Genomic DNA, 18999 nt, shown 5'->3' on the forward strand with positions numbered 1-18999 from the left:
AGCTTCCCAAACCATCCCGCTGAAACCACCATGCTTCACAGTTGGCTGCAATCTGTTGAGCCAAAGCTCTTGGTGAGGCATTCTCTTTAGTCAAGCCATAATTTACTGAGTTTGGAAGATAAAATATAATGGATTCCTTCAAGAAGTTACAAAATTAAACAATGATAATGACCAATTGATTAGTGAAAATGGTGGTTTGTTATTCTTCTATAACATAGGTTTGATGTTCTTCACTTTTTTCAGAAGACAGTTCAAAATTGACATTGAATCTGAATGAGCTCGTGAACGAAATGTCCAGCTGTAAACACCTTCGAAACAGAAACCATTTGAAAGTGTACATATCTAGTTTTTCCAACCTTTACAGGCGTATCCATTGCTTTGCCTCAGTTGTTATTTTATGCGTGACATTACTGAAAGAGTGCTATACCTCTACTTATCTTTATAGATCACATTGATTTGTTTTTCATTTCGCGCAAAGCCGTCCCTAATTTAGCAGTGAAAGACTAAAGGGAAGGGAGCTAGTCGTCACCACCCACAGCCACCTCTTGAGTTACTCTTTTACCAACGAATAGTGGGATTGACCGTCATATTATAACGCCCCCACGGCTGAAAGAGCGAACATGTTTGGTGTGACGGGGATTCGAACCCGCGACGCTCAGATGGCGAGTCAAGCTTCCTAACAACCTGCCATGCCGGGCCACTTTAATGTATTGTAAAGCGTAGAGTAATTCCTCCTATAAATATCACAACAACGGAATTAAGAAATAAATCTGCGGAATACAGTTTAACTAACTTGAGTGATTAGGAATCGCGAGTTGTCAAGCATAGTATTGTTGAAGTTGTTATTAAAATTGTAGTCTTACACAAGACTCTGCTCCATGTACTCTCATGAAATGACGTTAGGTATAACGAACTAACTCTAAATGCAAAATACTCTTTGTTGTGAGTAAAATGAATGGTTGCAGGCAAACTTAGAATATATAAATGTTAAATATTGTATGGTCTGTTTAAAGTCCCTATTGTTAATGAACTGTATCAGACCCATCGCTAACTACTTGGCTGCAGTAGGCTACTCTTTCCCTTTAATTTCATTTTTAACTGCGCCACAAAATTGTAGGTCGACAAATCAAATTGATTGATTTATTAAAACCCAAGGAACTGTTATAGTAATCGTTCACAAGTGACTACCGTGCCAGTTAAAAAAAAAATAGAATTATGAAAATTCACCTTTTCTATTTTCATTAAGACGTAATCGCATACTACTTACTTCAAGTCCAATTTCTATGCAGTTTCATGTTCCATCAAAATTATTTCCAATCCAATCAGCCTTGTTCGTGGAAATTTTCGTTCTCCATTAGCAACGGTGACAGACAGTCAGCAGAATTTTCAGTAACACAAAGGAAACGACGATGTTAACCTATTCCAATACATTTTTCGGAGATATTTTGTCACTCTCTTGTAATTTGTCATATGTTCTTTTGTACTGACATCATTTTCTTCGCCACTTGGTAAGCCGATTTGGAGATTTACGCAGTGTGTCAGCAAGTCCCTTGAAGTCATTTTCTACAAGTCAGCACAAAGTACAGGAAACTAAACAATGAGCTTTGTTTTCATTTTTGTTGGAACCTCTCTTTCTGTGTTGGCAATTTTGTTATGGAATTACCCAGGAACGTTGTTATGGGTCACAACTTTTCTATGAAAATGATATCATATTTTTTCGTGAGCGAATCAGTTATTCTTGCGAATTTTTTTTACTGACTTCCATTTCTTCTGCAATCTCCCTTTTATCCATCAAGGTATTTGCAAGGCCTTCATTAGTCCTTTACTGATGACGGAAGTCTTTTGCTTTTTTTTTTGTACTTGTGAAAATGTTGAGACATTAACGTGTTAAGATCCTTATTCTGCAGCTATTTGCTGCAAGGTTAATATCACCCAGCAAATCGTGACATACCAAATCTAGTCACAAATTTGAAATCTTAGCATCTCCGCAGCAATTGCTTTTGCTTCGGAAAACGACTTGATGCTACCATCTCCTGCGAAGGTATCTTCCACAATGAAGGTCAAAATAACATAGACTTCTCTCAGCTAGCATCGAAGTGCATAAATAGCATACATTTTACTTTTACATCTCATGTCAGTCAATGGCTTCACAATTAAGTGGGAAACGGGATGTACAAACACTTAACAACGAATTTTAGTTCCAGAAAATCTTATCAATGCATAAGTCTTTCAAGACCAGCTTGCCGATGCTCGTCTTGTATTTAATCATATTTTGGGATCGATTCTCAGTCGAGATTCTAAATCTTTCTAATGTTGAAATACTTCCGATGATCTGCTAAATGTTCACGTTGGCGTTAAAATGTTGATAAATCTTATAGTCCTTCGTGCAGGTTGACGACAACAAAAACGTTAAATGTATCGAACATTTTTCAGCAAAAAGAAACACTGAATGGCAAACTTTCACATACTGGACTCATTGTCTTGGAACAATGTGTGGTGTTTTAATATCCATTCAGTCACATCAGTGAATCTATATCTTTATATAAGTTTTGAAGAATATGTAGCATTGATGCTACTAATTCATTTGTTTAAATTATTCAACATAGTAAAGACTAAATATCATTCGATTTACCACTTATTCTAGGAATTTCACCACTCATCATTAACTCTGAGCAGATAATCTCCAAGTCCTACATAGGTTCACTGTGGTGAGTAAAAGACAACTAAAACCACTTTGTTTACATGATGACGAGACCATGATATCTAATTTAATTGTTGTTGTTGTTTTTAGCGCGAAGCTACACAATGGGCTATTTGGACTCTGTCTGCCGCGAAGAATCGAACTCCAGATTTTAGCGTTCTAAGACCGTAAATTTAACGTTGACCAACTGGGGGGAGCATCTATTTCTATAGATTGAAATTATAATATTATGAGTTAAAACTTCTACAATGAAATAATAATCGAAATTGACGACAACAAAAAATTACTTAGATATCAAAATGTCTGTTTTTTGATGTTTTAGAGAGGTCTTTCGGGAATTTTCTGTTACATCATGCTAATTAGGCCTAATATACATGTATGTTTATTTGCTTATAAGTGACATCTTTCAAAAAATGTTATAATAATAAATAATTCAATTAAATACTTAAAATCGGAAGTTTCAATTTATATTTGTTTAAAAATTAGTCCACCCTCTCTTGTAAAAGAATGGCTCCCATAAGGCTATATATATGGCCCCACTATCAATTTTAACCACTGGAACACACTTGGGAGCCTAGCATATACTAACTGCAAAAAAACCATTGTTTATCTTGTCATAGGGTTATTAAGGGAAAACTGAGGAAAAAATACATGAAATCCTAATATCATTCCTGTAACCACCGGAAAGCACAACTGTAGTGAACAAAAGCACGGATGTGATGTGAAAGACTAAGTAGAGTTGTGAAATATTAAAATCTATAATGTACGTGTTATGCTGTCATTAGAACCTTAGTCGACAGTGTCATCAGATCTACTGCTCCACCATGCAACGTCAGTGATGTGATCTTGAAAGTATCTAAAAACCTTATAAATGTCGGTGGACAGTTGTCACATTTTCCATATTTAGGCATGTGTGCTGGCCAGTCTTGAAGAACATGGTGTGTGAACCTTAGATGTCATAGTATTACGAATGTCAGAGTATATATGATGTCACAATACATATGGTTATTTGGTGTCACAGTTGTTGAGTTTATTCATTCTTCGAGACGTCATATTCATTACGCTATGAATACATGTACGTACCACATTCGTTTTCATATATGATATGTCTTTTGTCGTATTACATATACTGTGCAAATATCATGTTGGTACGTGCATGTGCTCGATGTTAAAGTCGGGTCCATTTGTGTGTAAATGACAAATATTTAGCTGAAATCGATACAATACTCATAATATACACCTATATCTACAAACACATTATACAAATCTTCATACTGACTTAGTGAGAAGTAAAGAGGTACCGGAACTACAGAAAGAACCACTTACTGTTTCTTTACTCAGTACTTTATTGTTCACTAGATTTTAGGGCTAAAGATGATCCATATGGGGATACATCTTTCTACTTTACATACTTGAGTGTCATTGTGCTTGAGCCGAGCGTGACATAATGGTTAGCATGCTGAAATGCAAATCAGAAGGTCCAAGGTTCCAGCTTGGATATACCCTTGAACATGATCCGCACTTTTAGCTCTAGGGAGTGTTATAACCGTAACAGTCAATCCTACTATTACGTTAAAAGTGGTCGTGTAAGCGGCGAGTCAACTGATTGGTACCCTCTCTCTCTATCCAATAATTCAAAATTAGGGGTGGCTATACCACAGCCTTAGGGTCTCTGACCTAGATGTTTAGCCAATGTGTCGTATAAGATGCCTATCAGAACGAAAATAGCAAATACCGTTCCAAAGTTAACGGATTCTTTGATAACTCTAACCACAAGTTACAAGAATGATAGAAGTTCTTCGTTACCGGTTGTAATAGTTTGACTTGAATATTATTCTGGAGTTATGCTAGATATGAGTTACTCCTGAAAGGGTCTGGTAACATGAGTATTAACGAAAAAAAAGAAATATATCCATATGTCTAGTTCACAGATGTTACTTAGTTATATCAAAGCAGTTTATTGTTGTTTTAGCCTCTGTGTACTACGAAATACCCAATAATTATTAACTTTGTCTATTTATGTATTCTTAGTGATATAAGATAAGCAAAATCATTTTCCAGTTTATTTTACAACATTGTTCTGAAATCTTTGGTAGTGCTGTCATAATTAGTATAAATTAATTTGGTAAATTGTATTATTTTACTGTGAATGAAACTATACATGTTATGTTGTTGCGTTTGCAGTGCCTAGTTCTCTTTTGAAGCATAGTCGAATAAAAATTTACGATTCGACCATGACGAAGTTTGCCTAACTTTATACTTGTTTATTTGTGTACAAAATATAGGAAGCCTTATAGTGTAGTTTATATCAAATAAAAAAACCATTAAACAATTAATTCACACATTACTTATTACGTTAGCAATAACTTATTAACCAAATTCAACTCAACCTCTGTCAGTAACTGTTTCTTACGATTGCAAACACATCTTACTTACTTTTTGTCTCAGGATTTGGATCCAGAAAACATATTTACGAAACATGAACAAATTGGAAAAGGAAACTTTGGAGAAGTATTCAAGGGAATAGAAAAAAGGACCCAACAAGTATTGGCCCTCAAAATCATTGATTTGGAAGAAGCGGAAGATGACATTGAAGACATTCAGCAGGAGATTACAGTATTATCTCAATGTGATAGTGCCTTTGTAACGAAGTATTATGGATCCTACATCAAGGTAAACTTTTTGCCTGTTTCAATAGATTTATGATGACCACCATAGCTTTATTAAGACCAGTTCTGTAAAGTGAAACATTGATTCTTGTCATAATTTTAAGACCAATTCTGTTCAGTACTGGAATTACTTCTAAAATGTTTTTATAAGTCTTTACCTCAGCATTGGAGCAAGTTTGGAACTGTTTCTATGGTTTTTATGTTATAATTGGAGCTAGTTTTAAAATGTTTTTATTGTTCTTTTCCTTAGCACTGGAACTAGTTCTCAGCTGTTTTTATTTTTCTTTGCCTCAGCACTGGAGCAAGTTCTGAACTGTTTCTATGGTTTTTATCTTATCATTGGAGCTAGTTCTGAACTGTTTTTATTGTTCTTTGCCTCAGCACTGGAACAAGTTCTGACCTGTTTCTATGGTTCTTATCTTATCCTTGGAGTTAGTTCTGAACTGTTGCTATGGTTCCTATCTTATCATTAGAACTAGTTCTGAACTGTTTCTATGGTTCTTGTCACATCATTATAATAAGTTCTGAACTGTTTCTATGGTTCTTATCTTATCATTGGAACTGGTCTGAGCTGTTTCTATAGCTCGTATCGCATCATTGTAGCTAGTTATGAGCTGTTTCTATGGTTCTTATCTCAACATTGGAACCAGTTTTGAATAGTTTCTATAGTACTTATCTCGGCATTGGAACCAGTTCTGAACAGTTTCTATATTACTTATCTCAGCATTGAAACCAGTTTTGAACAGTTTCTATGGTGCTATCTCAGCATTGGAAGTTCTGTGTTGTCTCTATGGTTCTTAAATCATTATAGTGTAATTAGTAATGTTGTGGTATTGTTATAATAATAAAACGAAAAATACAGTATTTATATGATTATTCTATTATCATTTGAGTTAGATTTACAGTGTTTCTGTAGTTTTTGTCCTAGTGTTAAACTTGTAGTTCTTCCAATAACATTAGAATAGATTTTATAATTTATTTTTGTCTTTACCAACAGTACTTTCAGTCTCATTCAGACCGCATCATTTGTTTCACGGACGTAAAACGATAGTCTTGTTCATATATTGATCTCTAATTACAAAGGATTAGTTAAATAACATGCCCGTAGCCAGGATTTTGTAAAGACGGGTCTGCTAAGTCCCAATATAATAGGTCGGTCACATCATGAATTAAAAAATTTTGATGGCATTTCTTATTAAAAGCAGTCACCATGCTATGTGAACTCTAAAGATGATAAGAATAAAGATGTAGGTGGATGACGTTTCCACTTTTGGACTTGAAGATTATTTTCCAGGCCATAAGGGTCACCGGGGTCCAAATCGGAAAATTTTGAGATTTTTTCAGGATTGTCATCTTTTTGTGCATAACGTTCATAGAAATTAACTTCGCTATAGTCAGAAGATCAACATGTGTATGAAAAAGCGCTTTTGTAACTTGGTGATTGTTCAAACTAAATGAAAGGTTTATATAGCTAAATTTTTCTGTTGTAAACTTTGTTTTAGCAACCAAGTACAGATACAAGTATGTAATCAAACTATGTGACCCTAACGAAATGCATGACATCATTCCTACCTTGTTTCCTTACTTTTGGTGCTCCCATTCCTACTACCTAATTTTGTTATCTACATTTTTTTACACTTGCTTGTCTCATAGCTGTTTTCGCTACTAAGTCTCGAGTGTGACTGGGCTCTAGGCCTATCCTTCTTGTACTTTTTTTAGAGCTATCTCTCGACATTTCCTGGCTTTTTCTGATATCTTTGGCACAGTTTTTTTTTTTTTTAATCTAGCCAAGGTAGCTGCCTTTTCTTTGGCTGGATTAATGGCTAAGACTTGTTTCGCATATTCAATATTACTGTTTCTAACCTTATCTATATTCGTGCAATAATGCTCTCTTTGCTTGGACAAAGAGTTTTCAAGGTTATCAATATTTTAAATAAGATTTTAGTTAGAACTTAGATCTAGAGAATCTACGTAGCCCTCGATTATTTTATCTAGCTGATACAGTTACAGGCTGATCACTTAGTGCGTGCGCATAAACAATCGTGAACATGTACCTGATATGAGAGCGGGTTGTTACTTGACAGCTCACAGAGAGTACTCGCAATCATAGAATATGGCTACTAGTGTATTATTACCTCGTTAGTAGTGTTGCAAAATGGTTATTGTTATTACCAAGAAATCTAAGAAAAACGCTTTTAGCCATGATAGCGTAATTTAGTCATATGCATTTAGATTTGCATAAGGTAATGGCAGGAGAGAGCTATGCCTTTCCAACAACGTTAGTCAGTCAGTCAGATAGTTAGATTGACAGATTTGTGATTTGTGGTTTTGTGAAAATTTTGAATTTATCGACTATCTCAAGTGCTTTGGTGGCTTATCACTCTGTAGTTTGTTTGTTTACTACTCAACAGTGTGTGTAAAATGCTTATAAAGGTTTGTTTACAGTGTGTTTGAGATTTTGATTGGTGTTGCACATATAGCACATCTGACCCATTCTTACTATACGTACTACCGTACTTATGGTATTTTTTGCTACTAAAATAATGTTAGAAAAATCTTATGCCAAAATATGAATTTCATCAGCTTTTGTTCATCATAACTCATTCCACCATCGATACACGGTATACGTTTACAATTTCATGTAAGTAATCTTAAAATATTAAAATTCACGTATAAAAGAAACATGTTTGATTTATGTGATCAGTAAATTAAATATTTAGTTTAATATGTGTAATACTGTCTCATTAAAATCAGTTAAATTTACTCGGTTAAAATTGATTACGCTAATTGCATAGGTAGTATCATTTCTTAACATTCCTCGATGGATTTAATATTCTGTTTATAATTATCAAATTAAGCAATGTCTTCTGTTTGAAATCATCAACAATGATAGATATTCTTTCTTCGTGTGATTCGAAAAGCAAGAAATTACTTGGTTTTACAGATGACGAAAGGAAAAGCACATAATTTCCAAACAAAAGTCTGGGTATATGATTTTGCGAAAGCACAGCGTGAGGAAAAGGGTAGTTTTAATTAGTTTCAAACATTAAAGAAGGTTAAATGAGAGATGATAAAAACTGTGAAGTACCCTTAAAATACAACAAGTCTGTGTACGTGCTTAATACTTTTATCTTACAAGGCTGGAATATTATTTAACATACATGCTATGTTTTAGGATACCAAATTATGGATTGTTATGGAATATCTCGGAGGTGGTTCTGCCCACGACCTCATGAAGGCAGGTGATTTTGATGAGGAACATATATGTATAATCTTAAGGGAAGTATTGAAGGGGCTAGACTATCTTCATACTGAACATAAACTTCACAGAGACATCAAAGGTAGGATAACAGTTATCTAAGATTAATTAAGGGATTTATGAATGTTTTATAGCACCATGCTATTTTTTCTTACTACAAAGAAGTCTTTAAGTTTTAAATTAAAAATCGTATTTACTGGCGTTTCCATCATAATCTTAATGCAGGGGATTTTCCTGATCTATGGTAGCAGTATGAATATTCAACGATCTTGCCCCAAACTATGGGCTATGACTAAGCAGATTAAAAGCAATTCACTTGAAGTATGGTGATTTGCAACTGCAGATGATGCTTAAACTGACCCTTTATTTATAGTTATGTTACAAAACTTTCTGACTTGAAATTATTCCTCGATTAAAAAAGCATGCAAGGCATGGCATTTTAATGTTTCGAAGAAAGGGATATCAGTAGAGTTGGACCGTATCGGTAAAGTAAGAGAAAGCATGATTGCAGCAGTGGTGAAAATGCAAGCTACTCCACGATCAGCTACCAGTTACATACCAGAGGTAATGAAGAAAGTTAAACAACGTGTCATCGGAAGTAACTCAAGAACATATTGGTCCAAGCTATAGTAAGAATTGTAATCAAGACAATACAGACAGATTTAGGTATACAAAAATAAAACGAGAGCCACGTTCTCAAGCTTCTCTAAAATCACATAACCAAACGAAAGATAAGGTGTCAAAATTTGTACGAACTAGTATTTGACAATTAGAAATTTGTTGTCAGATTAGATGAAAAATACGTCTTAAGTGTCTATTGAAGCTGGAGCGACTTATCATCCTACTGGTGGTACAATGTTTCATAAATGGTAAAAAAAAAACATGCCGCAAAGTTTTTCTCAAATTATTTATCATGTTGCAAGTTACAGTTATAACGGCGAATTTAACATTCAAAGAGTCTGGCAAAGTGCCAGTGTGAACTCTGCATACTGTTAGGTTAATGTGCTTCCGTCATTATGCTGCAAGGTTTGTTTGTTTGGTACAAAATGGATGTCAATACGGTATGGCTTAGTCAATACAAAGCATTTAAGTCAACATCCCAGTTCCTCCGCAAGATGAAAATATATATACACAATTTCATGTTGTACTAATCGTAATTATTTCCTGGTATTTCTATAATCTTGGGTTGTTTAAATTAGCTCTCAAAAGTCGTCGTCCGCGCACGATCATTGACTTTGGACAACAATGACCACATTGTGTTGCGCAAAAACCTTCTTTTAGTGGAAACTTTACGTTGCAGAACAACAGTCCATAACCAAGACTATCATATATCAGTCGTAGAAGAAAGCGTTATAAGGCCTGAGCACTGATCCTCGTATCATTGCAGTTATATTGTGAACACCGGTAGTTGTTCATAAGTGCCATCAACCTTTCGTTATTGTCCATACTCTGGTTTCAGCGATTACCAAACCACTTCAGTAACTCTGAGCGTGTTTGTATTTTCTGATTCATAATATTGGTAAAAATAGAAAGAAGTAAAACTGCTATTACTTTATTACTTATTTGTTTTGTAAAAGCAGTAGTAACAAGTGAAATTGTAATTATCTTTTTAGTAAAAGTAATAAGAAATAAAACTTACAGCTTTCTTTTTTTTTTTGGTGAAGAAATAGTAAGAAACATGACTATTATTGCCTTTTTTTCAAAGTCAAAACATTTTGTTTTGTAGTAATACAAACTTTAACAGTGCTTTATATCTGAAGTTATCACTTTACTTTATCTTCCCAATTACTAGTATTTAACAATATTTTTATCTTATCATTCTTAGTATTAGAATGATTTATCTTTTCAGTGACTTGTTATATTCTGTGACAAGTAAAAAAATTACGAAACTTCAAAGGTGGCATGTTAATTATTGCGTTCGACTTTTTTCGTTAATTCTATTTGAAAACGTGTAAAAAAGTCGATCCACTACAATCGCAGTCTTGTTTTAATCGGTTCTGGCGTTTAGTAAATACACATTTAATTAATTGCTCACAGAATGTTTGAATGGATTACAATGTAAAAACTTAGCACTTTTAAATAATTACTCATAGAATGTTTGAATGGATTACAATGTAAAAAGTTGGAGGATATTTTTATTTGTTTCAGATATTTGCGTAAAGCTACACATCGGATATAAGCTTCAACAGTTCCTAATTTTGAATTGATAGACTAGACAGAAGTAAACTAACCAATAGCACCTACCAACAACTCATGGGATACTTTAATCAAATAGCGGAATATGACTGTCACACTTATAACGCATTCACAGCACGAAAGTGCGGAATGCGATTTTGAAGCAACAAGACGCAAACCGTGAACCATCGAATTAACAGTCCGGCGCTGTAGAAATTGTATCAGACGACATAAATAATATATGACCGGGTATAGTATCTCAGTACAAGTAGCGATGAAATATTCAAGTCTGTTCTCAATATTAAAATATTAAGTATTCCGTACTATACTGAAATACTTCAGTCGGTTTTGCTTTTTTCCTATGCTGTCATTATAAGAAATTTAACACTGTATGCCAAGCCACATTTTTCAGTACATTATTATGCACTTATTTAAACGATATCACTTGAAATTATGCTAAACATTTTTTCGAATAGATTTAACGGAGTATATAGTCGATCTTAGCTTGTGTTCTTCACCAGGTGGAATACTTTGATGAGTACAATTGAGTGCTCGACAGCTTATTTTTCAAATAAACCTCAAGATGTACGTGAAGTATTGGCCTGTAAATGTTTTTTTTACGTGATTATTATCTCAGAGAGGCAATATGATGTTTATTGTTGTCTCAGTTACTACAATCAACAATATTTTTAATTCTTATTACCGATTTTAGCACATTTTATCTTCTAAGCCACTAGCACTAATATTTGTATAAATTATCTGTTTGCATTGCGAGCCGTGCTATCATCTTGTTAGTGTCTGAGATTAACAACTCATTTTTTTACCTTCTTATTTATTGGTGTTAATAAACGACTGTATTAGCAATGTTTTATTTTCTAAGTAAACAGTATTATTATTAAGTTTTTACTACTGAATTTTATTAATCAATTTTTTTCATCCAAGTAACTAGAATTACAACGATTTTATCTTCTGAATGACCCATAAAGAAATTTTTCTATTTACTATTGCTAATGTGAAAACCATCTGTATCTTCTCGTTACCAGTGTAAGTAATACTATCTTTTTTGTTACCGGTATAAGTGCCGCCATTTTTGTCGTCATTGCCTATATCTTACGCTATCAGTGTCAGTAGAACTATTTTCTATATTACCAGTATCAGTATTGCCATCTGTCGTTTTACCAGCGTAATTAATGCTATCTTCTGTTTTACAAGCGTAAGTAATGTATTTTTCCTTTTCGCTGTAAACAATGATTTTATCTTATAGTGATTAGTTCCAATCTTTATTTTTCGATTATACAGAATAAAGTAAAGCAATAAATGTGTAATACTATGTTAAAAAAAGCGAGAGAATTGTATCATATTTCTATGATAAGCCGTTAAAGAAAACTTGTTAAGTGGTACAAATTGTGCTCCGCTGTTATTTTCATGTTTCTCTTCGCAAGGATAAAACTGTAGTTTCAAGCATGTCATGTGTTAGACACATGACGAAACAAAAACTGATGTAAACTGTATTACAGTATTTCCTTTTGATTAATGTTAACAAAGTACTATTCAATCTAAACAATGTCATCCCAGCGGCTAACATCCTGCTGTCTGAAGAGGGAGACGTGAAGCTAGCGGACTTCGGTGTGGCAGGCCAGCTGACTAACACACTAAAAAGGAGGTCACTCGTTGGAACTCCGTTCTGGATGGCTCCAGAGGTCATCAAACAATCTGCATATGATAGCAAGGTTGAATTCTGTTTTTATTTCTATTTTTTAGGATGCGCCTGCACTCTTAAAATAGCATAACTTTTCTCGTCTTTCTCTGCAACATTGATTATGTGTACTTCTCATTCAAAAAGTCTGCCATGTTTACAAGAAGAAGAAAAAAAGTCATAGGGAAATAAACATAGTCTTGATTAATTAAAATTTTACCTGTAAGTAAATTTTATAAACTAGGATAGACCTTAAGTCCATTTATAACTGCAAAAAATTATATTATGCATAAGGTGTTTCTTTCTAGCGTACTTGGTAAGATTGTTGATGTCATTTTAGCAGTGCAAAATTACACAATGGGCTATCTATTTGTTTTTCACTGCGAAGAATCGAAACCCGGATGTCAGCGTTGAAATCCATAAACTTGCCGCTGCCCCACCGAGTGACGTTTGACAAGCAATGAAACTTATATTTCCACAATTTATCACACTAAATAAAGATTCATTGAAACAAAGTTTTCAAATTTATCAGCTGGATTTGGAAATAATCAGGAGGTAATTCACAATTGAGCCAACACTGTGCTATGAAATAAAAGATCTGTTTAAAGTGGGAGAAAAAACGCTTTATTTTAAATAAGTGGATTGTCATAAAGCGCTTTAGAAATTTTCCTTCTTATTTTTCATTTTCTTCTGATAGAATCTGTTCAGAAATGTTCATGCACACACTTTTTTGTGATATTAATAGTTATTCAAATAAATAAGAACAACTTGGTGAATAGCTTTATAAGATAGTAATATAATACATTCCTGCCGAGAATATAACGTAAAACGAATTTTTAAAGTGCATAACGGTATTAAACCTTTAATTATAAGCTTTAAAAGTACTTTTGCAGTAAAGTATTAATAAAAGAATATTTCCTGATTCACCCATTAGGCAGACATCTGGAGTTTGGGTATCACAGCAATTGAACTAGCTAAGGGAGCACCCCCAAACTCTGAACATCACCCCATGAAAGCACTTTTCCTTATCCCTAAGAACAATCCACCACAGCTTACGGGCAATTTCAGTAAACTGTTTAAAGATTTCGTAGAGGCGTGTCTGAACAAGGATCCTAAAAATGTAAGAATTCATTTTTGGTTTCTGTTTCCTAAAGAAGCAATTTATGATATGACTACATCATTCTATTCTATGCATGTTTGATTATAAAGAAACCCCGATACTTAAAGAGATCATATCTTTAAAACTATTCGTCTAAAGGTAAAATCATCAGAGGCACATTGAGAATCATACGTTTTATCCAGGAAAGTTTGTTAATGGTTCATGACACATCAAAACCGAGTTATGCCGCATACCTAAATCGTTTCTCGCGAAAATTAGCAGTGTTTTCGCTCTCTTTCAACATTACAAGATTAATGATTGGAATAAGCTAAGAGTCACTTCACTGAACATTAGAAAGTCAGCTTATTGTCAGAGTCAGCTTATTGGACATTAGAAATTTAATGAGCACTGTCAGAGTCAGTTTATTGGACATCAGAGGGTCAATGAACACTCTCAGAGTGAGCTTATTGGACATTAAAGGGTCAATGAACACTGTCCAGAACATATGATGCTTTCAATAGCTTCATTTAAAATGAAGCTTGACTTGCTGATTTAGAATTATGGTAATCATACTGGATATATTTTATGAGAAATTTTTAAAACACCATAACCATGGATAAAACTTGTGATTCTGAGTATACCTCAAGTGAAATTTTGTTCCCCAAGCACGAGTAATTACTAAAGGTATTATAATCTTCAATATGGGGGTTATAATCAACATGTAGAATACATAAAAATAACTATATTTTTTTAAAACCTTTATGTTTTGCAGCATAACAATGATCCATTGAATTTTCTAACTAAACAGGCTACGTATTTACATAAAAAGCGCGTCCATTATTATTATTATTTTATTCATAGCGACCAACAGCAAAAGAACTTTTGAGGTATCCGTTTATTCGAAAGGCCAAAAGAAATACATATTTAGTGGACCTTATTGAACGATATAAAAAATGGAAGATGTCTGGTGGAGAACAAGAGGATAACGAGTCTGAAACATCTGAATCGTAAGTTTAACAAAAATGATCAAATCCTATAATTGTCTAATTTTATTCTATGTAATATTGTCCACTATTAGTGAGCAATAATTTGTTCTTTTATTTGAATTTATTATTTCTCACTTGGAACGAAAAAACAAACATGTATTGATGAATATAAAGCAAATTATGTTAAATCATGATGCAGAAAGAAGATTTTAGGTAAAAATACCTATGAGGTATCAATTTCATTTTATTTGTATTTTTTTTTTAGATTTTGATTGTCATGGATTCTAGATGTTTCACAAAATCTCGAAGTCAATTTGGCAATGCGGTGGTAGTAATAAGCAGTTTAATCTTTTTTAGCGCCATCTATAAAGCTGAATATTAACATGTTTTTCGATTTATATTAAGAAGATAAATTAACTTAAGTGTTTTTGATGTATTCCTAAATAATAGTTCTTTTTTAGGTTTATGTCAAACTTTTTTCACGATATTAGCAAAAAAAAAAAAAGACTACTTGAGGTATAACAAAACTAAAATAAACTTCCATCATTTGTTTTCAAGGGAAGGCCGTAGTATTCACACCTGCGAAAGTTGGCAGTGGGATCTAGGGACCGTTAAACAGTCTGACCATTCTTTTCGGCAGATGGAAGCACCATCGAAACATCATCAGAATGGAACCGTGGTCAGTAACTTCACCAATGTTATTCATGAAAGTGCATCAGAAAAATATTATCATTCACGAATAAATTCAGTTCAACGACAGATCAAATAAGATTTTCGTACAATCATGGTATTTATTTATAAGCTCAAGGCAACATTTTCTGCGATTCTGAACATCGAAAACAGAACATTTAGACTTCAAGATATTTTCTAACTGACTGATTACGGTTTCAATTGAGGTTCTAAATGCTACCTGTTTGACTACTTAGATAAAAGATTACTTAAAGCTGATGTCAGTGAATTAATTGATGGTAAACAAACTAGTGGTGATTTCAAGGTCCTTGTTGGTTTGTTTTGTACCAAAGCCACATTGGGCTATCTGCTGTGTCCACCGCGGGTAATCGAACCCCATCATTTAGTGTTACAACTCAGTAGACTTACCGTTGTCCCACCGGGGGAGTTTCAAGGTCCTGTGCAAAAGATTAATGTCGGAATACTTACAATTAAAGAAACTCATTTCATAAAGTTTAGACATTAGTTCACTCTAACACTAGCATAAAAACTAGTTTTGAAAGCTGCAATGTGTAGAAGTATAATGATAGACGATGTTACTGATATAACGTATCTACTAAAGATGGATGAACTTTTCTGAAAGCTATAGCCGTTTGTAAGTGTAAGCACGAGTTAATTTCCTTTTTCTAATATCTACCATTTTACATCAAACGAACTGTAGGCAATCAATAATTTTTTAAATCCTTATTCATTCTATCCAACACTTGATGTCACCTGCTTCAGCCTATATAATTTCTTCGCTACACAGTGTCCAATACAAATTTTACTGGTATGATGACTGATATTTTTCTCCAAACAGGTTATTAATTTCCAGAATAAATGTGCTGACGTAATGGGATGATTATTAGATATGACAGTGTGTACGTTGTATGAATAAATGTGCTGACATCATTGACTGGTTATTGGATGACACTGGTGTGTTGTATGACAAATTGTACTGACATCATTGCCTGGTTAATGGACATGAAACTGTGTATTCTGCTTGAATAAATGTGGATATCATTACCTGGTGATTAGACATGACGCTCAGTATACTGCGTGAATACATGTGCTAACACCATTACCTGGTTAGTGCATGTGACGTAAATAAGTGCACTAATATCATTTCCTAGTTAGTAAATATGACAGTGTGTATGTGGCGTGAAAAAATGTGCTAACATCATTGTCTGGTGATTAGGTATGACTCGCTGTGTATGCTGTGTGAAAAAAGTATGTTGATATCATGGGCTCAGGGTTAGACATGATACTGTCCGTATTGCGTTAATAAATGTGTTGACTCATTGCTTGGTTAGTGGACATGACACTTGTGCATGTTATGTGAATAAGTGCGCTGACATTATTGTCTGGTGATACCCACTGTGTATATTACGTGATATTTTATGGATTTAAACATGAAAGTACAAGACAAGGACAAAATGTGTGGGTTTCATAATCCAGCAGTGAGACTTTAGTCTACTAGAAGGAAGTAACTGGTCTACCAAGTATATAATTGTAACATTTGTAAATTACAGAAAAAAACTAATACAATTATATAAATAACTGAAATACATATGGGAAAAAATTAAACTTTGTTAAACAAATGTTTGGTAAATTGGTTTTACTGATTGTCATATGTTTAACTTAAGAAATGAGCAGCTTTTTGTTACACCCCTAGTGTTCGTTTTATTATTATTATTTTTTACTTTAATGTTTCATTCACAGTATTGTTTATACTATAACTAAGTAGTATTGACTATTCTCCGTAGTCTGAACTTGTCGATGATCCATCAGCATCACCGAGCAGGCTAAAATTCAAGAAAGGGATTTCTCGAGAATTTACAAAACAGAATCTATCTTCAAATTCCAAAATTCCAAATGAAACATTTATAAGAAATAATGTAGATACAGGAGTAATAAATAATTCAGCGAGTTCTGAAGACAAAGGTGGATTATACATAAATTCTGACAAAGGACTAGAAATCAAATCCGGCTTGAGTAATAAAATCATCAACAATGAAAAGACAGATGCTAAAGTTGTATCCAGAACTTCATCATCTTTGAAAAAATCCTTGTCTTTTAAGAAACCATCTTGTCTTTCAACAGTGATCCGTCCACTAATAAGCGAGGTAAGATATCAAAGTAAGCATAAATAGAGAGTTTCATTATTAAGTTTTTAATAAATCATAAAAAACAAAAGTCTTATGTTTCTCAGTTGACAAGTTCTGGTATAGAACAAAAGTTCTCTTGTATAGTGATTTCTGAAAGGTAAAGATAGATTTGAAACAATATTTTTACATATGCCCCACAGTGGCTTAGCGGTAAGTTTGAAGGCTTATAACGTTAGAAACCTGGTTTCGCTACCCGTGGTGAGCATACCACAGATAACCTATTGTGCTTAACAATACACAAACAAAATTTTTACATACCTCTGATTTAGAATCCGAAATGGGAAAATTAAGTGGAATATGTATATATATATATAATATTTGCAAGTTGCGCGACTTTTTATCGAAAATTTTAGGCTTATTGGTTTCTAATGGTTTACAAGCTTTGAGATTCAGCATTCAAACCATAACGTTAAAATAATAGCTAATATTTTATTTCGTAAACAAACAAACAAAAAACCTACAAGTACGGCAGTGGTGTAGTGATTAGGCTTCAAAATCATTATTATTTTTTTATATATTATCTGATTATTTCTCAATCTCCAGCTCCACGAGAAATACCATGCTTCTGGAAAGACTCAAGATGATGAACTACTTAATGCTGTTGAAGAACTTCATGGCGCTTTTGATCTTGCTGAAAGGTCACATCCAGGGTTTAGTGATATGTTTGTTTCAGAACTTATTTGTCACTTACAGCCTAGTGTTTCTTCCCATACAATACATGAGACAATGGAGAAACTGACAAGGTAAATAACAAAAGGTAAACAGCAAATATTCATGTTCTTCATCCCTAGAATTCAATCAACACAGCAGAACTTAATAGTTGAAAATAATGTTTTTTATACGACAAGGTAAATTTAAGAGACGGTTGAAAGCACTAGTATTACTAACACTAAAACGAAAAATCAGTGTCTGTAGATTTTATAAAGATATGAAACATCAGTAATATCAATTAGTTATACTCTTTATGGTGTTCTAAGATTGCAACAAGATTATTTTAGGAAACTAAAATAATTTACAGCTAAAATCTTTATTTATAAACTTGCTAAAAAACAAGATATTGTAGAAGTAAAACTAATTTCTTACAACTCACGTGTTTCACTTTCTGAACGTATATGTTTTCTGAGAGTAGGAATAAACTATTCATCTCAAAATAATTACAGTTACAGCAAGATATATCTGTATTTTTTCCTCACTCTGATGAGCAAACATAAATTTCGCAGGATCGCTTAGGGCGGTACTTCTTCTGTATTATGGTAGAACGAAAAACTAAGATCTTCACTATGTACTAATTAAATAATTTGTTTATAGGACGTATGGTAATTTTTAACTAACCTATTAGAAATGCGTTTCCATATTTTACGAAAATACCCCAAAATGTTTGCCAAAATCGGTCATGTATAATCTTTATACTTATAGTTTGTTTGTTTGTTTTTGAATTTCGCGCAAAGCTACACGAGGGCTATCTGCGCTAGCCGTCCCTAATTTAGCAGTGTAAGACTAGAGGGAAGGCAGCTAGTTATCACCACCCACGCCAACTC

At 33.5% G+C, this 18999-nt stretch overlaps 1 protein-coding gene across 2 annotated transcripts in view; it reads left to right on the forward strand.

Annotated features, from left to right (window-relative positions):
• Positions 1-18999, forward strand: part of LOC106457253 (serine/threonine-protein kinase 26-like) — a 30773-nt gene that overhangs the window by 6997 nt on the left and 4777 nt on the right. The window contains exons 2-9 of one of the 2 annotated variants that reach the window (XM_022383096.1): positions 5150-5374; positions 8546-8711; positions 12380-12534; positions 13435-13620; positions 14461-14606; positions 15144-15264; positions 17060-17419; positions 18005-18218. In XM_022383096.1, coding sequence (XP_022238804.1) covers positions 5150-5374; positions 8546-8711; positions 12380-12534; positions 13435-13620; positions 14461-14606; positions 15144-15264; positions 17060-17419; positions 18005-18208 — 1563 coding nt within the window. In that variant the 3' untranslated portion in view covers positions 18209-18218. The remainder of the gene's footprint in view (positions 1-5149; positions 5375-8545; positions 8712-12379; positions 12535-13434; positions 13621-14460; positions 14607-15143; positions 15265-17059; positions 17420-18004; positions 18219-18999) is intronic. The other variant, XM_022383095.1, reaches the window with a different exon arrangement.

The sequence above is a fragment of the Limulus polyphemus genome, unplaced genomic scaffold (assembly GCF_000517525.1).
Source record: "Limulus polyphemus unplaced genomic scaffold, Limulus_polyphemus-2.1.2 Scaffold308, whole genome shotgun sequence".
Classification (NCBI taxonomy): Eukaryota; Metazoa; Arthropoda; class Merostomata; order Xiphosura; family Limulidae; genus Limulus; species Limulus polyphemus.